The 27,683-nt window shown below is 29.0% G+C and overlaps 1 protein-coding gene across 1 annotated transcript in view; it reads left to right on the forward strand.

The window, feature by feature from the left end:
• Window positions 1–214: 214 nt before the first annotated feature.
• The window catches only part of LOC148231856 (uncharacterized), a 121,135-nt gene continuing 93,666 nt past the window's right edge, over window positions 215–27,683 (forward strand). Inside the window, exon 1 of the mRNA XM_088192296.1 lies at window positions 215–490. Coding sequence (XP_088048422.1) covers window positions 443–490 — 48 coding nt within the window. The 5' untranslated portion in view covers window positions 215–442. The remainder of the gene's footprint in view (window positions 491–27,683) is intronic.

Here is a 27,683-nt window from a genome sequence, read left to right on the forward strand (position 1 = left end):
ACGAAAGAGGGATTTAAGTGTCAATATAATCTCCTGATACGTCTTTACATCGGACAAATGCAGGTGAAATCTCCAAAGGATACATATCCAGGATTACAAGGGATTACATAACAACGGAAAGGGGGCGCGAACAGACGAATCACCATGACGACGTCGGACGCCGTCGGGCCCCCGGGACGCAGGCGCCCCCGATTCGCGCCCGTTCAACTTCGTCAGTCAAGGGTCGGATAGGGAGCGAGGCGCACGCCACCCTGGTCTGATAAATTGTTGCGATGTCCGCACACTGACGTGAACTTTTCTAAGATTTTTAATCGCGGTTTAGTGGGGATATTTCGTTGTCAGGATTTCAAAATGGGTTTTAGTTTGTTTGTGGGTGGAAAAGTGACTTTTTCCCCAGGTAAATTATAATGTCAAGATGGACTTATAACAAGGGACGATCACGATGACGACTATCAATTCGGATAACATCGACGAAAACGCAGAGGAACAAGTAAGCGATTTTAATATGAATTTATTGTGTAAAACATGTATGTTTTGAACGTTGCACAAATTTTGCAAATGAAAAAACAACAATACAAAAGTAATATAATAGATTGTAAAATATATGTATTGCTTTTATCCGTGAATGAAGATATAAGTTTAATCAACTATGTATGAATATTTTGGATTAATGCCTTTCTTTCAACTTTATGGTTGCTGAAGGTTTCTTCTCTTAAGTAATTTATGGGAATTGTTAATAAAAAACTTATCTAAGTGCTTTTGTCAGGAGTTTAAATATGGTAAATTTACACTAATAAGAGAGTTTTATGAAGCTTTAAACCAGGAGTGTTCAACCTTTTGGATTTTCTAGACCGCATTGCACGATAAAATTTCCAATGGCTGTATATAGAATATTTTTTATTTTCTACAGTGTAACTAACATTACTTTGCACACAAAATATAATAACATATTATTCGTAATGTAAGCACTGTGCTATTTTTATTCGATTTCAGTGAAACAATATCTGGTTTAATAATGGAAATAGCGATGCAATAATGCTGGTCTAAAATAAAAGTTCTCTCTAAAAGAGACGTCATAAACAGGGCATATTGTTAAAGTGTATGACATTTTTTATTATGCAGTCATAAATATTATAAGGGCACTTAAATAAATATTTTTTAAATTACATATCTAATTTTAAGTCTATACATTATATGTATGTGCAAGCTCATAGGCAATATGTCTACGTCAATACAGAATAGAGTAGCAAATATACTAAAATGCAGTTACTGTTTTCTTGCTGCTTATGTTGCTTTGATCAGACAATGTTCAAAGTGAATTAAGCTGCTGTTCTTATTCTCAGATATTCAAATGCCGACGCTGTTGAAAGATTAATTTTATTAACAGATTTTCATTTTGGAGATGTGTTTTCGGTTCATAATTATGAACAATGATATTCACTAAGAATGTTAAATAAGCCATTTTAAATTCAAGTGCAAATTTTATGACTCAATCACTTTACACAGTGTCTCCGTAGCTAGTTTACATAAGATTCAGAAAGTTGAAATTAACGGTGATTAAATCCTTTTAACTTTTATTAAATTTATTTTGGTAATACCACTTATATAATATTGACCATATTTAACCATACAATATTGATTTTAAATGCAGTGCCACTTCTTGTAATAGAAATTATTGATATTTTTTGTATTGTCATCAACTAGTTTCACTAATCTTTCTTTTATCTATCAGTGACTATATCAAACATGTGATGGTTAAGAGAATTTTGCAAATGTTGCTTTTTCTTCTTCATACAAATCTTTTGTCGTTTCGTAAAAGTAGTCAGTTCTTTGGTAATCTTAAATTCCTTGTCTATTCCCCGAAAGAAGTGCTTTCATGCAAAGTTATGGAATAATAATTGACAGTATCTGTATGTTTTAGGACAAATTATTTTAGCTAAACTTTCAAGACAAGCTTTAATAAATTCATGTTTGCTTTGTTTAGAAATTAAATTTGTTGTTTAGACGTAAGATATTTTTTTTGTATACGGCACATTTTTTGTGATTTTAAAGTTTAATAGCAAAAACCTATAATGACTTTCAAAGACAATAAAATGATTTATTTTTCTGTAACTAAAAATATTCATTAGTTTTTTTTCGTATATTTCTATTTTTAAATTATGTACAGCCCATGCTAAAACATATTTAAAATTCATTTTTAGCAATAAAGTGTTGTGTACTGCATGCCGTGGGTTGGACACCCCTGCTCTAAACAAATGACAGTCGGAATATACAAACAAGGTTTCTAAACCGCAACCAACGTGTTTCTAAACTGGGCCATGCAACTCCCCTGAAGACCCATAAAAGTCTAAGGGTACCACTGCACCAAAAAAAATATTAAAAATATGAAACAATTAAAATATAAATTTATAAATATAGTAAATTTGAACGCATATATTTATTTTAATTAAATATATGTACATAATATGTCGTCCTTAAAATGACGAGAAGGGAAAAAAGGGAGTGAAAAATGCCTAACAATTTTGAAAATTCACGTTTACAAGTTTAAATGTAGTTGTATACTATTTTTTTTAAATTTCATATTAAATGAGTGCTATTTTTACTTTTAATTTATATTACTTTATAAATACTACAATGATGGTATCACATAAAAATAATTTTGCTAGTTACTTATTTTCACCTCTAAGACACTAATGTATTACAATTATTTCTGAACCTAAAAATACTGCAAACAAAGTTGCTAAATATTAGCTTTACCAATTTCATTTTTTAATATGTTACCTTTAGTTTCTCAGAAAAACTCAAAAAATATTATCGTTCATTTTAAATAAATTTAATAATACCAATTATTAAATTACACACATATTTTTTTAATGTGATTAATATAAATATATTTTTTTAATTGAGTAGAACTACAAAATAAAATATTAAAAGCTTTCTATTACAAATAAATGTTACGTATTTTTGTCATAACCAAAAATAGGTCACATTTATTCATAGTAAAAATATTGTTACGAGATTTTTAAAACAGATAAATAATATTATTATGAAATAAAAATTCGCATGTTTTCAGAATTATTTCCCTACTTGTTTTGCTTACATCTAACTTCAGCCCTTGCTATACTTTTTAGCTATTTTTAGCCATACTTTATTAGACATTTCTAATTTAACCATTATGGAGGGAAACCGAGAAACCATTATGATATGGAGGGCACAGAAACATATACAACTCAAAAAGTAACCTTAGAGCCAAATCTGTTGAAAAACATTCATTAAAAAAAAGATTCATTAAAACGTCCGAGCCAAGTTACAACAATTATTGGTCTCCATAAAGACGTGTGGTCTAGAATTTTTGTGGTAGAACATGATGACTTTTCCATTGCCTAACTTTGCTATCTTCCTGTCGATTGCTTTTTTTTTATTTAGTTTGCAACTCGGAGTATACGATACCCTTTAGATTCCACCAGATACACAACAAGATCTTATTTGTTTCCAATCCAATCTCAGCGATTGCCTGTGATCTTTTTCCCTAACGATGTAGCACTGAATCATCTTCACATTGCAAGTAATAAGTTGTTTAAATAAAAACTAGATTTTATTATTTTTAAAAAAACAATTCGCAATTAGATATTTGGTACAATCTCGAGCTTTTGTAAATATCTCGAAACAGCAGTAACAGGAATGTTAAGTGCTTGACCGATCTCACATGTCGTCAAATGGCAGTCACTATCAATCATGGTCTTGATTTTATCCACGTCCGTGGTGATAAGTCGTGCGGCGCGAGACATGAAAATTTTCTTCACTGGAAAATCTCTGGAACCACGTTTAATTATATGTAGTTTACTATTTATTACTAACGTGCATTTACTATTTTTTACTAACTGCCGTATTTTCCATACTACTGTATACAGTGGTATGAAAAATGCAGCAGTTATAAAACATTTTAAAATATTCGTCCAAATTTAATTTTCAATTATAAATAGCCCTGAAAATTCAGCAAATTTTTCAATAAATGAGAATTTTCGATTTGGTATTTTTCTCGCGAAGTTACAACCTAGCAAATATGTCATTGACAAAAGTTAATAGTGACAATAGAAAATATAATTCATTAATGACACAAACTATCATTTAGAAAAAAATATAATTGCTTATCAAAAATATTATTGTTGTATTTTATATATTTTATATGTGCAACACATAAATATTTTTTATATAAAAATATAATACTCACCGATTAGAGTAATTTATCAAAAAAATACAGAGTTTTTAATTTGGTATTATTAAAATATTTATTTGGCACTTAATTTTAATATTTACTTACAAACCTTTATATATTTAATGTATTAGGCACGCGTGGGTAATTTTTATTTATATAACTAAATTTTTCGTCATTTTATTATACATATTTTTTTGATGAGCATATCAGTAACAATACATGGCCTTTCCTTTTTTTAAGCATGAACGTAACTTCTTCCTAATTTAAATTAAACATTATGAATATTTATGACGTCATTGACATAAACAGAAACAATTTGACGAGGAATTTCAACAGCAATTTCAGCTGAAAGATTTGAAATGTTAATACTGCGACTTAATACTGTTGTAAAGGAAATAAAAAATGCTTTCATTTTTACTAGCTTTGTATCTTTCCTTTTTCGGAATCCTTCGCATTTATTTAATAAATATTTCGACAAGAACTTATATAGTTAAAAAAAATATTTTATTAATATTATTAAATAAATGTTATATATTAGCTGTGATAATACTGATATTTGTGTAGTTAAAAAAAATATTTTGCCACATAATTATGTAAATATATTTTTTGCAATTCATTGGAATAATATATAGACTGAATATGACAACTTTTATAGCCCATCGTGAATTATGAATGGCGTGTTTAATTATAATTGATGCATTTCAGTTAAAAATAATGCCGCTAATGTAATTAGCAATAATTTAATACAAGTCATTTCATATAAATTTTATTGGTTTTGCTCAAAAGCAAGCAACTCACGTTTAAAAATCAATAAACACGACCGAAAATAAACAATTTATGTTAATGTAATATAAAGTAACAGCCATCATAATGCGTTTCTTAATTTCCCAAAACCGCATAACTCTAAAACAGTTAATTAAAATATATCCAGAATCGCACAAAAAAAGTTTATTAAAAATTCAGTGTTATATTATGGTTTAAAAAAACATTTGTGACTCTTTATTTATTTAATTTTAGTTAAACGTAACATATTTAATTAAATATCTTTATCAAAATTATCGTCTTTATATAACATTAGTCAGCACAATTTATAAATCGGTTTCATCACTAGAAGAATATGTGCATTAGATATAAATACATACATTCATGTTAAAGACGATGAATATTCACAAATAGAATTAGCTTTATCTTCATTACCGTTCTATGTTGATTTTTCTCTTTAACAAAATAATCTGTTATTATACTTTGTGATGATTTTCTTGGTTCGATGATTAATTTTTATCCAGTTCCTGATATCTGGACATACAATTCTTAAGCACGCGTTTGAATTTCAATGCTCGTTCAGAATCAGTGTTATTAAAAATAAAATAAATTTTCCAATTTACTGCAAAGATTTTCTAAAACTATATGTGCAGTAAATGGGACTGGATTTTATTTTGCTTCATTATCTTCTGCAATAACTAAAGTTGGATTAATAATATTTTATTATTTACTTAAAGATTATCTGCAAGTAGCTTGTCGATATCATTTAGACTAAAAAAATCTTTTATACCAATTTCATTTGGCAGAGTAAATAATTTCTACTAATATATATGATGCATCAATGGTTTCACTGACTGTAACACACCAAAGCCATACTGCTTCCCAATGTGTAATATTATTTCAGCTATTGCTGATAAAACATGATTTAAACAGTCCAAAATACAAAATGCTTTCTAAAGGTCAAATAGTTTTAATGTCTTTTTCTTTAGTTTATTCACAATACATTGATAGGTGCTGTTAATGTATTTTTTTAAGTAAGTAATTATGCATTGATCTAATGGCTAAAATATGCTTGTGGTATTGGGTGGAAAAAATATTATCTGCATATTTGGATGTTCTAAATGCGGATGAAATGGTGCAATGTCGACAATCAATAAAACTTTAAAATCGAGAGCATTCTGCTTCATATATCTTTCTACTTCGGGTAAAAAGCAATTTGTGAACCATTCAGTAAATAGAGCAGCAGTCACCTTACGATAATAAAAAGACAAGCAATTCAAAATTACAGTTAAAAGTAAACATTTTAATCTCACGATAATGCAAAGAGAAATCATTTTTTTTTGAGAATTTGCATTAAAGAGAATTTGCATTAAAGAGAATTTTCTTTACACATAAATTCATAAAATATTAATTCTTTCAATATAGCTGGTAATATAGGTATTATATTATATTTACAATATTTAAGAAATATCAGTGTGTGTGAAAATAATACTGTATATACGTGTGGTAAAATAGTAGATAAACTGTAATTTTAGTCATACTGATATTACAGAATTGTATATTAATATCAATATTTAATTTTTTTTTTATAATTATATAATATAAATCTTTAAATCAATCCTTTTATTTTTAAAGAATAATTTAATGTAAATAGCAAATTAGCATTTTTTAATTAATCACTCACAACATTAGGGCTTAAAAAATAAAATTCAACAATGTTTCTAAAAATAATTATGTAAAATTTCTAAAATATATGCAATTGTCGGTTAGATTATCGTTAATTTGTATTAAAATAAAACATATTCCAAATACACCCTATAAAAAGAGATATACTTTTACACGTTAACTTTTATAACATGCCCTATTCCAATGGCTCCATTTTCCACGCCTTGAAAAAAAACCAGTTATAAGATAAAACGCCGCTCTCGGAAAGCATTCTATCCCTTGGCTAATTTCGAATCCCTCCACGAGATAAAACTGAACCCCTAAATCTCTCGCTGCTAAATCATCATCTCCGTGGCAAAACATTGCTTATTTTCGGTCTATGTAAAAAATCGAGCTCAATATAATTTATAGGAACGGTTTCATTGTAGGGGTTGATTCCCTTTCCGGAGTATAATAGGGCGTTTGAATGTGACAAAAATACCCCGATGTCAAACAATGGGATATCGATCAAACTGTCACGGTTGACCGCCAGGTGACATTATTAATTTCTGGCCGCGAATGTTATAGACATAGTTTATAAGTTATACCATTCAGAGATTTGGCCGAATTAGTACCGAAATAATTATTGTTTATAGGATCAATTTCACCCACTTAAGTATTTCTTTACTAAGCTAAATAATTGATAACGTGTATTATCCTTTTAAAAACATATTAAAAATATATGAATATTTATGGAGCCCTTTTTAAAAAAATCTTATTTACGCTATCTAGAGATCTTTGAAGGTCCTCAACGGTCTCAGCAAATATTGCCGTGAAATCAGCACAACGAATATTGTTAATTGTCTCATCGTCGATTTTTATTCCTTTTTGTCTCTGGAGTGCTTCTTTAAATATGGTTTCGTAATATATATTAAATAGAATAAGAGAAAAACACACCCTAGTCTGAAATATTTTCGGTTTGATTCCAATACAGATTTTTAAATCTCTATCATCTAACCTTATAGAACTTATGTATTATATAAAATTATAATTTTTTGCGTTTAATTTTTGGAAAATATAATTTATTCATTTTTGAACTGCTAATAATATTTTATTATTATTAAAATAAAATCAATTATGCTTTGCAGAAAATAATATCAATATAACATAGAATGTAACATATTCGAATAAGAGATCTTTTTAGCTGTTTATTAGAAGTTCATTTTAAACATTTTATCGATTTTATTCTTTATATAATCCTGTCTGATAGAACGAAAGCTTATTGTAATCCATTTAATTATGTTAGCTGTGTTAAGTTCGACGTCTCTTTAATAACCTCTTTTACACTCGATAACTAATCTTCATCGCGCAATTTGATCAAATTGAAGCGTCCCTCGGGAGTAATTGAATTAAAATTTGAATACCCCAGGAAAAAAATACTTTACCATTTTTTTAATCAAGCGAATACTTTAGAACTGGACAAGAGAAGCTCGAGATCAAATTAGCGAAGACACTTTTTCAATGCTCTCGTAATAATTGCGTTTTATTCCTGCTTACATAACCAATTATCGATTCAAGAATTCGCAGTAGTTTATAGTGCCCTTGGACGCATATCATAGTTATGGGAGATTCGTATCTATCTTGATAATAATGTATAAAATACATATTAACTTTTATGTACAGCATGATCCGTTAAAAAAAATATGAATCAATAGTTAAATTATCAATTAATCATCAACCGTTCTAGTCCTTGTTGGTAATAAAGCTCATGGCGTTTATTTTAGGAAATGCGTAAAAATTAATAAAACGTAATAAAAATTATGTTTTTGTATTATAAAAGTCTGACGGAGTCAAATCATTTTATATTATACACGATAAAATGTATTATATGTATATATAAAAAACTTATATGTATTAATACATAATTGAAAATTACACTGTACGTTCACTAACTTATTCAACTATGATATTTGTTTAGGCGATCATACTAACTATGTTTGTTTAAGTGTATTATGTCAGTTATGAGAGTGTAGCAAATATTTTTTTATTTGAAGAGGTTTAGTAGGGCAAAATATAATATGATGATATAAATGTAATATTCGTGTATAAACCTATTACAAAGTCTAGCACTTTGAACGTTTGATGTAGTACTCACAGATTGTTTGTATGAACACAATTTGAGAGCTTTGATAACAATTATTATTCATTTCATTGGATTTAAAAATAATTTACAGTTGACTAGCTTGAAAGTTTTGAAATATAGGGTGATAAGTTTTGCGTCTGTAATTCAACCATTTTCGAATTCACTTATGTGAATTTAAATATATAAATTGGCTTATATAACTGATGCATGAAAAGAGGATTTACATTTATATTTTATTTTATTTTTAAATATAAAATAAAAATATAGTTTATTTTTTTTTTTTTATAAATATGCTAAGTATTTACCAATGAAGGTTTTATTATTATTATTTATTGGCATATCAAAGTGTGAAGTGAACTTTCTGATTGTAAAATTTGATTTGAGATTACGATGCGTGAGTTGTGACACTTTGGAAATTGACTTACAGTCTAGATGTAATTAATTTATTTAATATAAATGGATACAATACTAAAGTTACTAAGATTCGATTGATTAGTATTTGTGGCTATGAATATTGAAATTAGAAATAATTGTTATTTATAGCATTTTTTTTTAAATTATATATAAAATCTTATTTCTAAAATATACATATTATATGTACAAAAGCGTACAGACATATATAATGCACAATAGTGGTCCATAACCATTTTCATTATTTACAATTGTTGAAGTTATATGATAAAATTAAAATAATAAATTATCTGTAACTATAGTTAAATTTAAGAAAAAATCATAAAACCTTTAACAGATATAAAAAAATAAAAATATACATTCATATACATACATATCAGGCGCGTACGGTGAGATACATTCTCTTTCGCTCGTTTGCATGTTAAGTGACGAGAGTGAGTGAGATATAAGGGTGTGCGTTACATGCGTTCCGCACGCCCACTTCTTCTCACTCACGTCACTTAACATGAAGCGAGCGAAAGGAATGTATCTCACAGAATGCACCTGATAAATATACATACATACAAACATACATTTAAATACATACAGAAACACATACACATATGAAATATAACACATATACAAAATTATATAAGTTTAAACCTGCAGAAGTAGAAGGTTATTTATATGGCTTATATTAGATTAGTAAAGCTATGTTAAGTTAGGTTGGGTCATGCTTGATTGGGTTATTATCGTGCGCTTAAGTTATCCTTGGTTTAACAATTTTTAACACCTAAATAAAAAAATTCCTGTTTATTTAAAAAATAAGAAAATATTAAAAAAGTTTTAAACGGCAAATTCAATAAATAATAATTTAACATGAGTTGGTGTTTTATTATTAATAAGCCCTTGACATCTTATTTAAATCAAATAACAGCTTATTAGTTTTACTATTGTTTGTTTAAGCCCTCAGAATTTTATTTAGGGAACTTAGTTTCTAGAAGGAACAACCTACTCATAATATTATATTTTGATTATACCAATAAAATTTGTTTATATTTTTATGATTACTTGATATTTGTTTTTTGGTTTTCGCAAGTGTATGCAGGACCTCCTACTACTCCAACATATTTTAAGACCTTTGTTATTTAAATCTAAAACATTTTTTTTATAAAACAATCTCAATTTTGAATCACCCCATATAAATAGCGTGCTTAACCCGATTCGCCAAAATTCACCACATGTTCGGCGTCGCGTGCTCTCCTCTGCCATTAATAGCTGAATTTTATTCGAGGTCGGTCATCGGTTTATCGATTGTTTTTTCACATAAAATACAAGACTTTTTTGCTATACCAAGGCCTCAGCCGCCTTGGGGCCTAGGCTGGGCTAAGCGTTCGTTGCTGCATTGCGAAACGGATGCACACGGGAAAGTATACGTGGTGGTCGTAAATTTTGACCGCCATTTTATTGGCGATGTCACGTGCGAACCTATGCCGCTTCCAATTGCCTTTTCCGGAACCTTTATTACGAACCCTCCATCGTGGAGGCTCACAATTGTGTGCTACGACAAACGACCGAGTTTACACATATTCTTATAACGCGATTTATTCCGGTCAAAACGCGTCCAGTGTTTGACAACGTTCATTATGTGGATGTAAATAAAGCCTTCCAACTTACGTAAAAGAATCAATATTGGACTTTTCTAGGCTCGATCTACACATGTTACGCATATATATAGGTATAGTAGTAAGACTTTTTCACAATATTCTAGGATTTAATATCACACAGATTGAGCCGCTGCAGTAGTATTTTTATTAAAATAGCTTATAAATTATATTACATGATAATATTTATATGCGAGTAAATGCGGAACGAGGCACCACCGACCGTTGTCTTCCCGTCGTGGTCCAGTGCTCAGAATTGTAATAAAAATAAATAAACAAAATAATTCTGATCTGGGATTTTTTTGTTGATAATCTATATGGGTCTTTTAATAATTGTACCAGGATTTATATTTTTAAATTATTAATAATATACCCTCGATATTATTTATTGTGTGTAATTTTTGTAATATTCTGTTTTAAACAAAGCTGATTTTAGTTCGTTGTGCGGCTGAAATATTGATCCTAAACACATTATCCTAAGTTTGTTTTGTTAAATAAATCAATTAACATCCCGAGGCGATTTATTTTCTTCGTAAGCAATCGGATAACGTTTCGTTTGTGAAATATTATCCTATCGCCGCATCTTAATAAGAAAGCTTTTTAATTCCCCCCTTCGATATTTTCATCCTTCGCCTCTTTCCCCCTCTTATCTTTTCTAGATAATAATAACAACCGTGACAAGGTGGATCCCTTGAAGGCGTAAAATTATGTTAAAATGATACGCTAATGCGTCACGATGGTAAAAAAAGCAATAGATTAAACACACCCAAAAAAATAATACACCATACTGGACCAGATCCTTGTATCTAACATTCAATATGCAATGCTAGTGTACTAAGGAGCTGGATGGCGATAGGCGAGTCGGTTAGTGCGGGCGTGGCTCTAACATGATCGTGATTCTTGAAAACATTCCGGTTTCTGAAACTGGAGACTATTTTAGCGTCATACAACTTTCTGCGAATCGTATCTCAATACTCCTAAAAGAAAGGCGCTGGAATAGAGGAATAATAACCGAAAATCTCCTTTTTAATGTATTTCAATAACCTTTTTTCTACCTAATTTTGTTGATTAAGTAGAAGTATTTAGTAATTCTGGAATTAAAAATTATAGATCCTGATTTAAAAATACTGCAACACGAATAACTGACGGATTGTTAAAGTGAAATGCGTTTCTCATACCAAAAAGTTACGTGAAATATATTTGGTATGAAAATGCTAATGTTCTTTGATTATTGGTATTTGTAGGCTTTTTTAAAAATATTACAATTGATATTAAAAAGTGTATTATAAATTGCATTTATAGCTTTGATTTGCATGATTTGTAATTTATAAAAAAAAATTTACTAGTGTTATTTCACACCAGACATATTGATAAATGAGATTAATTATTTATATATTATGATTTTATATTTTTAGAAAGCGCACTCGTTCTATTTATTGGCTTAAGGATCGAATAGCAGCAAGTTTTTTAGGGCAAAATGGCAAAATATGCTTGTTAAATTTAAGCTTGGAGTCCTAGTCCTAGAATCCTATGTATTTAACGCTAGAAATCCATTCTATGTTATTGCTCTATTCACTTTGGAGGGACGGTGGTAAAGCTTGTTTACGTTACGTAAATATAGGTTTTTAGTAATACATACAACTATATGAACGTATAAACTAAAGAGTTATATCGTTGATTAAAAACAAAGTTAGATAATGTTTTAAATGTTATACGGCAACAACAGTAAAAAACCTTGTTATACCTGCACTATACTCTCTGGAAGTTGGCCAAGGTTGGCCAAGGACGGAGAATACAGTGGGTTACTTCGGTCAGGTTCGGTTCTGCCCGCTCTAAAATCTCTCGGAAGTTGTCCGAGGTTACCGAGAACGGGAGGTAAAATGGGGGTAATTCAGTCGACTTGGCTAGCTTCGAGCCCTTCCGAACATTGTCGGCAAAAGGACCGAAGTCGGAACTGCTCTTTCGAGCGCAAGCGGTGAGATACTTCCCATTTCGCTATCTCGCGTGTTAAGTGACAAAAGTGACAGAAATAATTATATGGTGCTTCGCAAACTAAGATAGAATGAGTAACTCGCTTCAATTTCAGTATGCGCGTAGACGTCCTATGGTCAACACGCATGTCGAGCACTGCATCGTGGTCACGTGGTCAAGTTATAATACCACATGCTTATCGGAGACTTCAACAGACTATTACTGACATCTTTGAATATTTTAGGGCACCAAAAAGGATTAATTATATTTTTGATAGTATATTCTTCTAACAGATATCGTTATTATATTTTTTTTCATATAAAATTAAATAATTAAAAAATAATTAGTGGTACTTGATTTTGTTAAAAAAAATCGTTTCGAATATCCTTGTGTATTTTCCTAGATCGGTTTATATAAATGTCACACCATAACGAATTCTTATTTAGAATCGATGGCGACAAATTCTAGGATAGTCACAGATGTGGTGTTCGTATTCTGAAGTATCATTTTTATGCCTTATGTCATTTTGCAAAAGCCGACAAAGATTTTGAGTAAATTGAATATTTATGACCGAAAAGTTTTCACTGATATTGTGTGGGTGCCCACACAAACTTTTATAATTATCAGTAGCGTAATTTTAATAAAATGACAATTTTAAAATTGCGATTATTTGGCACATTTTTTGATCGCGCGCAAATATGCCAGAAGCCGCCGTCCGGACGTCATGAACGGCTGCCGTCCGGATGGCATATGAAATTTGCGGCAGTGTGATCGCTTACTCGAAGTCGTAGGTCTCGGCCGACTTCAGTTGTAACTTCGGTTCGGACAACAGGCATTACTGTTGTTGGCGTAACACATAAACTTATATCTATTGTTTTTATTTTTTCTGTAGCTTTAACAATTGTTGAGTTATCTCGAAAGACTAAATTTTTTGTAATATTTTTGTTACCAAGCCGCTGGGTCTGATAACACAATGGTCACTTTAAAAATTTCACATTAATAAAAGAAGCTCGAATTAAACAGTTATTAATAGGCAATAAACATATTTAATGGTATTACTAGTTATTAAAAATCTGTTCAGTTTTTTTGGGCCACATAAACGTTCACTCGATATACTAAAGTAATAAGAAGGTAACGAATTTCCAAAATACACACATTGCGAAAGAGGCTCGAGGCTGAAATTGCTACATCCGCATCTCGCGAAAGACTTTTGTCGGGAAAGAGATTATTTAACTAGATTACACCCCTAAACATCCCCTAATAAATCTTTGCAATGCGCGGTTGAAGGGTGAAATTCCATTAAGGCGCTCGTCTGCGTAATCTCATTTTTATGTTTATAATTAGGGCCGATATTAAAATTCGTTTGTGCTTTTAACATTTCTATGTAACTTAATAACGAGAAAAATAATGTTAAAATACTGACGCAGAGAAAATGTTAAATTATATACTACGGTTAATTCTCCATGAAAATTTAGTACACTGTCTCTTGGTTGTAAGATCAAAACCCGGAAAAGTATTGAGTTTTATTGTCTTTGTTCTATCCAAGTCGTGATTTAATTGAAAATGTTTAAATTGCGTACTTCAAAAACTTTACATGATGTACATAATATCAAAGGGAAATACCTTTGACACACGTGACGATATTGCGTGACTTTTGTGCTTCTGAAAATGTAATCTGGCGAATCTTTAAAGTGTTCCATTGTCGCAGTGTTATCATCGTTAAGAGTGTTTTGTTTCAGTTTTATTACAGAAGCACAATTTGAAAGCCTACTTAAAATTGTATATAATATAATATTTTATCTCAGAAAATTAATGCGTGACATTAATGAGCCCAAGTGGAGTGGTTGAAATTGTATTAGGCTGTAAAGAAAATAATGACTTCAAATTTAACATTACCGTAGCCTAAATAAACTTTTCTATTAATAATAATAACACTTATCAGGTATATGTACAATGTAGAATAAATGTAATAATAATGTACATATTTTAGTAAAACATAAAAATATGTAATAAATATTACTAAAATTACTTTTATTTCAATTATATATTTAGTTTATGTCTTATTCTAATAAAAAATTAAGTAAACGTATAATGGTAATAAATAACTTTTTGCTTACAATTTAAGGTCTGAAACACTGTTATAGTTAAATAACATATTTTAATTTTTATAATTGGACATTTAATTGCTCAGTTTTTATTTTTAAATTTATACATATTTAGTTAGTTGTCAAACATGTATATTTTTAATCCTAATAAACGAATAATTTTCTCACTTAAATAATGCTTGGAAAATATTAAAAAATAAACGTATGTTTTTTTATAAATTTAATTAAAACAAGAATAAAAAAATATCACAGAACGAATTTTTATCTCTCTTGGGTAATCGGGTTGAATAAATTACAGTTACAACGTTCGTCGCGGTCCGCGAAAATTTGATTAGACACACCTGCCTAGTGAGCTAATATTGTTAGAGACCCGCAGTAACTCAATAAGGTTAAAAAATATATGTATGTATGCAGAGCTTTCCAGAGAAAATACGAGGTCCAAGGCAACTAATATTTTAGAGGGCCAAAAAAATGTGGGCAATACAATAAAATTAATGGTATTAAATATTTATTCGATTATAAATATAAAATATTTCGCAGAAGTTTTGCGCACATTTCCATCAGTAAATTTGGTAATTATTTCAGAATATTCTTAAATATGCGCTGGTAGTCACTTTATGACTCATTATTGATCGTAGAAAGTTTTTTATTATTTTTAGAGCACTTTCTGCTACTAGCAAAGACATAAAAATTCGAAACACAAGCGTTGTGCTCAGTAATGCTTAGGAATCTAAGTCGATAATTTTGCTTAATTGTAAATAGGCTTTAACAGTATTAGTTCTACAACTTCACTAATTTTATTTTGAAATAATTAAACTGAAAAAATGAAGTCTGTGAGGTTTGTGTATTTAATATAATGTTACTGTTATAAAAATAAATACTTGTCCTAGAAATTATATTATAAATTGTATCCTTTCAATACAAACTTCTTATTTGCTAATCTTGCTTTTTCATCTGAGTAAGTTTACAAATCTAGATTGCTTTAGTTAATACGTCACACTGCATAGCAATAAATTTACATAATAAATATGTAAGTAGTGTATGAGAAAAATTATACCACTTAAAATAAAAAAATTAGTTCTTCTCAACAAAAAACATTTATTTTTAAAATTACTTAAAATAATCCTTTCGATACATGACTTCAGCGATTTCAGCGAATCTTTATTCCATAATGGCTTATTAACACTGATATAATGCATGCACACGTTTAACGTTTACGCACATAAATAAATACATAAAGCGTCTTTCTGTTCAGTATTATATATACGCCAGCTTAATCTCTAAATTTATTGGTATTACACAAATGCCATGTTATGCTATGTTAACTTTAATACGAACCAAAATAACGAATTTCCAGACATGCTAGACTCAAAGTTTATGCTGAATTGCGGAAAATTGGCCTTTCATCTTATTATACCCATAAATCCACAAACGAACGCCTTAGGTAAAGATGATTATTTCTTTAGTGAATTTATATTTTCGTTTTATATACAAGGTGGTTACACTAAGAAAATATGGAATAAATATGTGCAATATGTTTTACAAATTTGTGTAAAAAAAATACATTAATGTATACATCTTATTATAATTTATCATTTTGATTTCTCGATGCTTTTCATTTTTTGAGAAAAAAATTTTCATTCACACCTTTTTTATTTTCTCCAGTAATTCTTACAAATTAAAAAATATATATTTAATATATTAAAAAAATAGATGTATGTAGTACGTCATTATAATAATACAGAATATTGTTAGAGTTTTCTTTATTTATGTAAAATATCTTTACTGTTTATATTTTTGCCAATATTTAAGCATATAAATTACATCATTCATAGTAAATAAAATATAAAAGAACTTTAAGAATAATAAATTATATTTTATTAAAACATATCAGCAGGTACATTATACTAATAATTAAAAATTACTACTAATAATTAAAAATCACATATAATTTAAAGTGAAATCAGCCATCGTTGTTCTTCTTTTTTGTAAAAAAATTTTCGGCCGTGGAAAAGTTTCTTTCGTTTTGGGTCGACGGTTTAATCAACAACAGGACATCAAAGAAGTATGTAGGACCTGTTGTTTTCTTGCTCGTTGATTAAAATATATTGAATTTCTTCTCCATTAATTCGCGAGATATTGTTTTTTTACATTACTCTCTTCAGGACTAAAATAAATTAATTTGATAACGGTTAAACTAATATTAATGTTTGATTTTTTAGTGGACTTTATGGATTCATATGATTTTATAAGTTCATTGTAAAGTTACGAAGGAACTCCGGGCTTTGATATTTATACCCTAATCGTAGAAAACTTGTCAATAACAGCTGTTGCTACTTATCATTTTTTATTTATGGAACAAAATTGATTGATGCATATTTGAATGAGTAAAAACGAGATTTGACTTTGCTGACAAGTTAATTTTAAAACGCAACTCTGTGGAAAGCCTCTGTACATTTTTTCAATCTGCCGTTTCCCACACGAATCAGTTTTTTCTAATCTGATTATTAGTATTTTTATTAAATTACTAAAGAAAATATAAGGGCAGTTAAAGTAGGTAAAAGGTCGTTAGCAAATTTAGACATTCAAATAGTGTGCATATTTTTTTGACTTACCCTTTTTTATGCAGTGGTTGTAGAGCACTTAAAAATATTCGTACAAATTTAGTTTTTAATAAAAAAGTATTTTTTAGAAATAATAATTCTTGATTTACGATAATGTTACATCTTCCAACATTTTAAAATGTTTCCGAAAAATAATTAAATTAACTTATAAAAGTATGATTCTTGAAAACAATGCTCCTATTATACCCTTTAATTTTATTTATAATATTATACATAAATGAAATCTAAGTTTTCTTATATTATACTTTTATGGTTTTTGGACCGAAGGAGTGTGACTTTGAAGTTAAATCAACGCAATAAAATATGATAGTTTATTTTATTATATTACAATTTACCACAGTATCGAAAAAGTATCGTATCAAAATGCGACTCTTGGAAGTCAGACAGCCTTTGCTGGTATGCTGGTGAACTAGCTGAGATTGTTATGATGTTGTGTTCTCATGATGCTCTCTGGACGATCTGCTTCTGCTGCTCTGTGGCTCTGACTGTGTCTGTCCGAGTCTCTATCTCGGTGTCTATACAAAGTCTGTCCGATGTGATCAAGTGTCCTATATTTTTTATTGATCATTCGAGACAGCTCTGGCGAATCGCAGATGAGGATGTTTACGAACCAATTGCATCGTTTCTTACACATATCGGTAACCAGAGGGGTCAAATAAAAATGATTTTAGACGCATGCTCCTACTTATTGTAAGGTTATCGTAAATGGGTTGATAACTTTGTAATAGCTGTTCAAGTGGTTGTTATGGTGACTTCATAATTTATTGTAAATGACCCAAAAATGTTGAAATTCTCATAGACTTTTTGGTAGCAATAATAGTTTACAAGATATTGTCAATTTGTATTTAATTGAAATATATTTTTACGCAACTAATTTTGTCTTGGGATATTATTGGAATGGGTGTAAAATGTGTTATATTTTTATTTAACTAATTTTGCAATGGAAAGGGTGTAAAATAACTATTTTTCACAAAGCAGTTTTTTTAAAGATAAATACTACTTTTTAACCTGAATAAAGGATTTATCGTATTGTGTTTCTTAAATCTTCAACAATCACAAATAAAATGCTATGGAACCGAAATATATGCATAATACTGTGGCACGTTATTGATGTTTTCATTCCTAAATAAAAGAAAAACACGAAAATTCCAACACCAAGTACGTGACCCGACTGATGATGTAGTTTATTTTTCTGTAGAAAAAGACGTCTCTTTTGGAAACTTGGCAGGGTGTGTGCGCGCCATTTCGTTTGCGAACCTGCACAACCCCTTTGTCGTAAGGATATAAAGAGGTCCCTTTGAGTAGTGTAGACACTCTTGCAATGTCATATATTTCATTCGAGATGAACCACTGCTTTACGTAGTTAGTTTCTGTATACACAGTGCATACATAAGTAAAAAATACTGAGAGGTTCTGACGTAATTGTTGCATGTCTTCTTTAAATGGATTGTTATATAAAGGGATCGTAAAAGTCATTGTTGTATTATGAGCTATAATTTGTAATCTATTTCATGGCCTACGCATTATTAATGCAATAAATAATTTGCGAACATCCAATGAATACACTAAATCAAATTCTTGCCTATTATGAGCCTAAAATGCTTCAATGAGGCTTAGATTAATATAATCGATGTAATTTAATACTGACAAAGTTTGCCATAATGTCTCACTTTATGATATTAGCATAGAAAATTAAATTAAGCGTAATGATTGATTTATTATTACTGGCACTGCTAAGCATAATTATCTATGAATAATTAATTATAAATAAATAACTATGTAGGTTTGTTCAAATAATAAGCATTTATAGCTCATTTTGTATTATTGACATAACAGTTATAATATTAAAAATAAACACATTTTGAGAAAAAGATCAAAAGCGCTGGCTCTGACATAATTTATTTTTATATTCGTATTAAAACGTAATGACAGTATTATTAATTTTGCTCTAGAGACAAATTTGCTAAATCTTTCGCTTAAACTTTTCCTTATACTATGTATTTTTATATGACATCAATTAGTTATGATAGGTGTATTAAATTAATTAAATGAAAGTAGAAACGAACGGAAAGAATAGTAAAAATTATATTTAAACATATTTAATGCATAAATAATTTATTTATTATTCTTATTTCGGATATAAAAGCATTTTTAATTAATGGTCCCAATGATTTTTATTTCATCACATGATCTTTTTTATCGTATTATGGAAAAATCTTATTGTTTAATTTATATCATTACCATTAAAATATTAACCGTTCTTAAGCCATTGATCCTTGCTTTATTAATTTTTATTGCCCGACATATGTTTAATGAAAGCAAAAATAAATGTTCTATACTCGTAGTTTTCAACATACAATATATAAAAAATAAAATACTAGACGGTAAAAAACCATACGATATTGAAATTTAATGATAGAAACTGAACCACTTCCTTGTAGTTAACATTAAACCAGCGATAAATAGTAATCGGATTGTGACAGCTAGGTATTTCAATTTCTCGATAATTTTAATTTTTCGAGAAATTTTTATAGTTTGTTTTATATATAGTTTGTTAGAATTTTTGAGAAACCTTTAAACATTTCGAGAAATGTAAAATCGTTATTATGCATTTTCTCGTGAATAAATTTTTTGAGAATATACACTAGTGGCATTAATAAATTTTCACAGTAGAATTTATTTTTTCTGAAAATATTTCACTGTTGTTTGAATTATTGATTACTTTACTTAATATTATACTCCATTGTTGTATTTAGATTTTGGTTAACATGGCAAGTTATTTTTTCGTTTTTATCGATATTACTGCTATTTATGTAATTTGTATTTAAATTTAACCAACCTCTAGTAAATTTTGTGTTTATAAAAATTAAATTCATCATTTTAAATTTAAACAGATTTACGTAATTATCATATGATGTTAAAGGTTGCTTTTTCACCTCCGCGCACCTTTAATACATAAACCCTAAGAGAGATAGAGAGAGAGGTCGCGCTTTGGTAAATTAGATTATGTTGACCCTAGTCGTGCAACGTTATCCTTTGTCATACGCATACCACATACCATAGGGCAGCATTATCTATGTCTCAGGGCGACATCGTAATTGCGTCGACCACCGTAAAATTATTACATGACAACGCACTCCGCGGAAACTCGTTTAATTAAGCCCAATCGAGTTTTGGGAATAAAATAAGTATGAATATCAAACGGGGCGTTCACTCCGGGTGCAATTTTACGTGTAGAATTATTGTACCCACCCGCATCCCTCTATGAATAACCCCGTATCTACCGCTCTCTTTATCTGGGATATTCGGCGAATATATGGACCGTATCTTAAGGGCGTTTTGTGGCTTCGTGGCCGTTAGGGAAAATTTTGCCATGCAACTCTGCAAGATAATGTTCATAAGTATGGTACGAATGTATGTTTTATATTATAACATATTATAGATGCAGAAACATAGGACTTTTCTAAATGTATAATTAATTTTTGAAATAATATAAATATAATATTACATTGATTTATATATTTAAATTAAATTAAGACCTTCGTGACATAACAGGTAGCCCCAACGCGTCATAATGGTTATAAACAATACATAAAAAACATTACAATCTATAAAAAATAAAATACAACATAAAAAAATATTAGTCTATTAGATAATTAACCATAAATTTATAAATTTTTGAATATTTTAATGATTTAATTGAGTCGCGAGGGTCCTTAAAATTTATCGAGCCATTAAGATATCTGCAAATATTTTTTTCCTGCATTTTTCATATTTCTGCTTTTGAAGAATAACTAAAGTATCAGGTAAAGGTTCTGGATTTTGCAAATATTTAATTAATGACATCAATGTCTAGTTTCTTAGATTATATAATTACTCTTTAATTGCTCATTGAAATTTCGAGCTTAGCTTAGAATTAATATTTTTCAATTGTTTTAACAAACATTTTCGAATGCTTTTATCTGCATACAGAAAAAATACATGAATTTGTATCTGCTGTATTTATGTCATTAGTAAATAACTTAAATAGTAAAGGTCTCAGGTTGCACCTCTACCTCTTATAAGGTGTGACAATAATCCGCTATAGGTTACTAACTGTCTAATATTTTTCAAATAATTCGAGAATAACCGAGTTAAATCATCCGAGCAACCGAGGTCTTACAATTTTTTTTATTAATAACCCATGACATACATGTCAAAATCCTTGTCAAAATCTGTGTGTACGACGTCAACTTGTATTTCCACATCAAGATATTTTTTTTTACTGTTGTATTGTAAAGACAGCATGTTAGTAACAGCGAAAAAGGTATGAACGGTTTACTATCATTTCTTCCGAGAATAAGTATAAAGGTTTTATAGGACACATAAAAAGTAGGTACGACCCTACTTATAACATTCAATGGTTGATCTCGAACTTAAATGACGTATCTTAAATGATTGTATATACAATCAACTGAGAGTACATCAAAATTATATAAATTACCTGATTTTTCTTATGAATTTATTAGCTGAAAATGATTTTAAATAAATATAATTCATAATTATTGTATATATAAAAAATTATATAATGTTATAAAAAAATTAGGTATTTATAAACAAATAACCTATGTTATACTTTAAATTTTTAAACAAATAACCTATGTTATACTTTAATTTATTGCACTGGTTTATAATTATATACTACCCTAACGTATTACATTAGTAAAAATTAAGACTCTTGAACCTTGTAAAAAGTTTTTGTTAATGTGGAATTATTTTATTATATCAACTCACTATCAATATACAAAAAAAATGAAACTATAGTCTATTTATTTTCAAGAGTCAGTGCGCAAGAACTTTGTTTAACGCGTAATCATAACATGCTTTTAAATTTCTGCCCTGTGATTGGTCGTTCGCCGTAAGATCAATCGTTTCATTGAGAAGGACCAAGCACAACTCAGAAATTTAAGAGCACATTTTGATTACGCGTTAAACAATGTTCTTGCGCACTGACTCTTGAAAATAAATAGACTATAGTATTAAAATATTAATCGGAACTAAATCGCTATTATTATTATCAGCGTTTCATTGTCAATATTAACTGACATATAATTCTATCTGCCTACTTTTAAAAATAAATTAAATCAAACGACTTGTTAGTTTAGGTTAAAAAATAATATTCCTACATCACATTATGTTTTTATCTTACTTTCTGGTATTATAGAGTAAAGTATATAATAGACGATACTATATTGCTAATTTCAGTAATAATCATTGACTTACATATATATATATAACTCTATCTACCTACATATAAAAAATACATTTTAAAACAAACTACTCATAAATATGGAAAGTTTAGGTTCACAAAGAAAGTTCACAAGAGTTCAAACCCAAGAACTCTTAAATTATCAAACAAAGAGGTAGAAGAAAGGGGCAAAGCTCTCGACTACTTGATGCTTACAATATTTGTCATAATATTTATATATCTAACTGACATTAATTTTATATACATGTGGTTATATAAACAGATTAAAATATAAATTATACCTGTCATATTAATTAAGATGAATGCAATTATTTAGCAAAAGAAATGTTTAATCATAATCTATCAAAACGGACTTCTCTGTAATTTTTAATCTGATAATTAAAAAAGAATACTAACAAATATGCATTAATATTGCATATTTTAACACGTAATTATTTACGTAGTATTCTGTTTATTTATTTTTCCAGTACATATACAATACATAAGCAACATAAAATATACCACGAGAAAGACGTTCATCTCTTAATCAAATGTCTGTATAATTCTATAACCGTATTGTGACTCAATGTTATGTTAAAGGTGAATCAAAATTAAAATTAAAATCGCTTTTTAATATGCGAAATATGTCTTGTAAAATATATACATATATACTAAATTTGGTATTAAATTTACAATTAAAAAAATAATTTGATGGACTTTTACGTTGATTGCGATTGTTTTAGGTAATTAAGTTGATAAAAATATATACTATTGTACATACATATATTATTAAAAAATATATTTAAAAAAATCATTTGACCTAAAAATTTGCAGCAGAACGTCTAGCAAAAATTAATATCGCTTGAGTGTTTTATTCGCGAGTTTTAGTAATAAACACAAACTATAAGAATAAAAATATAGATACTTGAATATTTGTTTATTCAACAATACATAAAAAATACTTTTTATTAGTAAATTAAAATTTAAGCTACATTATAGTAAAAATTAAGCTATTAATAAAAATTGACTGAACTTAATAGTTATATTAAATAAATTAAAATCTATGTTACAATATCGTTTACAATTTTTTTCAATTTCGTTTTTATTTTTCGCATCTATTCTACATTTTAGCATATATTTAAAAAAAAATAGCATATTTCATTCATGAAAATTGTTAAAGTGAGCTCAAAAAAATGTCATTTCTTCCGAAAACATTTAATGAGCTACAATATTATTTTTTCAAATTTTCTTTTTGGTGAAAAATCTCTAAAAACAAAGTTTTCTTAAATTTTACTATTTATTTGTATATAATTTATTACGAATTTCAGCATCAATCGCAAATTAATCAAAATACGTGTTTCTAGTAACAAAGTTTAAATTGTTTTAATTAATACCTATCTCGTATTAAATAAGCGATTTTTTGTAGCGTTACCTGTCTGTCATTACAGTAATTTACAAAATACGAGATCACTGTTTATAATAATTAGGACATTTTGAAATAGGGTAGTGTCTAAGCAAAGATTTAAAATCATATTGGTATAAGTAACTAAATGAGCAATAGTTTTCGCGCCAGTGAAAATTTTTGCAAAGATACAATTAAGTAAACTGTGAGAACAGAAAAATATATGTAAAACATTAAAATATATCTTTTAAATCTTAATTTTTAACTGATGCTTCTTTATTATTAATTATCAATTTTTTTGAGAAAATTGTAGATAAAGTATAATATATATTTTCAAGTATATGATAACTATTTCGTATACTTAAAGTAAAAAATTGGTTGATAATTTAATTCTAGATTAAAAAATTCAATAAAAAGCATTTATTTATACATACCTACTAATAAAGAATGGACAAAAAACACTCACAGGAATTCTTGAGGCTTATCAAATGTTGATCTCGATAGAATGTACCAATAATGTTATTTTTTGTTGTAAAGTAGTTGGATTGGGCATGTCCAACAGTTGATTACTTGTTCTGATTATTATCTGAAAAATTAGAATTTATAAATTAATGGTTAATCAGGCAAAGTGAAGCGCAACTATCGCAAGATCTGAAAATTTTCAAAATTCAATGCGAAAGTTTCAATGGATCAAAGAGGCAACTTTGCCGAAAACTCCGCTCCCCCAATTAACGCGCAAGCGAGAGGCGGAAACGCCAAGTTTTGATTTCCCCAATTACTTTCGCGTCTTCCAGACTTTGCCGGTCGGGATGTAATGGGCTTGTAATGGGGCGCTCACGTTATGATCGAGCAGGTACGCGGCGACAAGTTGGGTTTTTCGGTTTACGTGTCCCAATAAATTATGCAAAACAGTGGGGTACGTCCTACGTCCTCGGTAACCTGTTAAAAGGAGTCAGGGTCGTAAAAACGACACACCTCTCCCCCGAAGTCTAGTTTCACTTTTGACAGGGTCGCGTTAAACATGCATGGGTGAGAAATGTAAACTTTATACGATTCGGTCGCTATAAACACGTGATTTCCCAAGCGAGTTTAATCGAAGACTTATTCAATGTTGAATTTGATGAGTTATTGCAAAATATTTGCGGAGTGCCAAAAAAAATCTGATTTGAAACGCTCATTTGAAAATTGATTAAAAAGTGATAAATTTATATTTGCAATTATTTTTTAATTTTAAACTTCATAGTCAATAAATATTGACTAGATTTCCTAATAAAATAAATAAATTGTTACCATGACATGTTAATGACACTATCTTTAATAACCGAGAACTAGCAGTAAACATTTTATTACTAATTTACAAAAGTCGACTGCAAATTTGTCTATCCATTACTTTAAAGAACGAAATTCCTGCGTCAAAAATGATATATAAATGGACGTCGTGTTTATGAATTTTAAAAAGCCTTTGACAATGTTTGCCATAGGTTTTTAGTAAAATGATTGTCAGATTGCTCGGATGATTTAATCGATTCTTCTCAAGTGGTTTGAGCGATCGTAGAGAGATCATACATTATGGCAGACGATCGTCGATAGAACATTTCACCCATTCAGGCGTTTCTCAATGGTCTAATCTAAACCCCTTGCTCTTCAAGTTATTAATTATTAACATAAATACTACAGTACCAATTTTTTTATGTATGTAAGTGATATAAATTGTTTATATGCATTTGATCTTGCGGACTCCATTTTTCTACATAATAATTCAGACTCGTATATACGTATTTTAAGAAAAACCTTCGACAAGATTCATTATGGATTATTACTAAGCAAACTCGGATGATTTAACTCGGTTGTTCCAAAGTTATTTGAGTGATCGTAGACAGTTTATATCCAATAGCGGCCGATTGTCAAATTAATATTTCAACCCTTCGGGTGGTCCTGGACCATTATTTATTATTTGCTTTTATTATATTAAGTTTACTGCTATATCCAGATTATTTAAAATTGGTTAAATGCATTGGGTCTTCTTCTTTTTACATAATTATTTAGACTCTCAGTGGCAAGGGTGTCATTTAACGCCTCCCTTTGAATTTGGGCAAAAAAATCCTGTAATTTAATTAAATACTATAAATCTTATAAAAATCAAAATATTAAAAAAACGACCAATGACTGGCCAACTTTTGCGCCTACCCTAAAAAAAATTGAATGGCGTCCCTGATTTTAAACTAGAAATTCTTGTGCTATTCCTCAAATGAAATCTAAAAAAAACAGTCAGGTGGGCGCAAAAACAATAATCACTTCTCAGAAGTCAAAAATTCACATCAAAAGCAATAAAATCGTGTCGGCGCAGTCGCAGTGGGATTGCGACGGCACGATTTTATTGCTTTTGACGTAGATTTTTGACTTCTGAGAAGGGATAATTGTTTTTTGTACTCTATTTGTCAAAATTCGGTTTAGATATGCTTCATCTTATTCTCAGTGACTCATAATAATGTTATAAGAAGTCTTAATATGAGCGCTAGACAAACGAGCGTTTCTACCGCGATGGCGACGGTATGATTTTATTGCTTTTGACGTGAATTTTTGACTTCTGAGAAGGGGTAATTGTTTTTGCGCTCTCTTATTGGTAAAAATTCGGTTTGGATATGCTTTATTTTATTCCCAGTAAGTCATAATATTGATATAAAAAGTCTTAATATGAACGCTAGACAACCGAGTGTTTCTACCGCGATGGCGACGGCACGATTTTATTGCTTCTGACGTGGATTTTAATCAGAGACTCCCTTGAATTACGCCAGAAAAATTAACGTAATTTAATTCAATACTATGAATCTTAATGAAAGAGAAAAATTAAGTGCCACATTGTGCCATTTTTTTCGTAAAGTTTAATTTTAATATATTTTGATTTTTTCTCTTCATTATTTTATATTATTCTGTGCATTAAAAAATAAAATGATATAAGCATATTGCATTTCTGTTTAATTATCATTTTTTCTTCAAAAATGTTGCCTGAAATAAAACATACGGTACATAAAAAAATTGTCATGGAATAAAGCTGTTAATTTAGAAAAATGTAAACATAAGAGAAAACGCAATTTAGATGTATATATAACTACTTGTTGCTTTCCGATTTATCTAGGTGTATGTCCCAATTGTAAGGTAGTGTATTTATAGACATAATAATAAATAATAATTCAATCAACACAGTAAATTATATTCTAAAGTTTTATAATCACGGTTGTTTTATTATAAGAGTTAATTTTCGTTTAGATTATAATTCAGTTTAGCTCGAGTCACTCTGTTCATTCCAACCATTCCGACTTCCTAACTTGAATAAAATACTGTTTTATATAATTAGAAAGTTTAGATCTACTGAAATGTGTTTATTAACCGTATTTTCAAGAAAATTTAAACTCGCGTTTGAAAAATGTAATTTACTAAGAAATGCTTAATACCATTTGCGCAGAGCAATAATTTATTCACTAACTTTGCAAATTAAAGAGGGTACACGCCCAGCTGAAAGACCGCGAGTTAAATT

This window comes from Plectrocnemia conspersa, unplaced genomic scaffold (assembly GCF_051122295.1).
Source record: "Plectrocnemia conspersa isolate PC_06_02 unplaced genomic scaffold, ASM5112229v1 ptg000009l, whole genome shotgun sequence".
Taxonomy (NCBI): Eukaryota; Metazoa; Arthropoda; class Insecta; order Trichoptera; family Polycentropodidae; genus Plectrocnemia; species Plectrocnemia conspersa.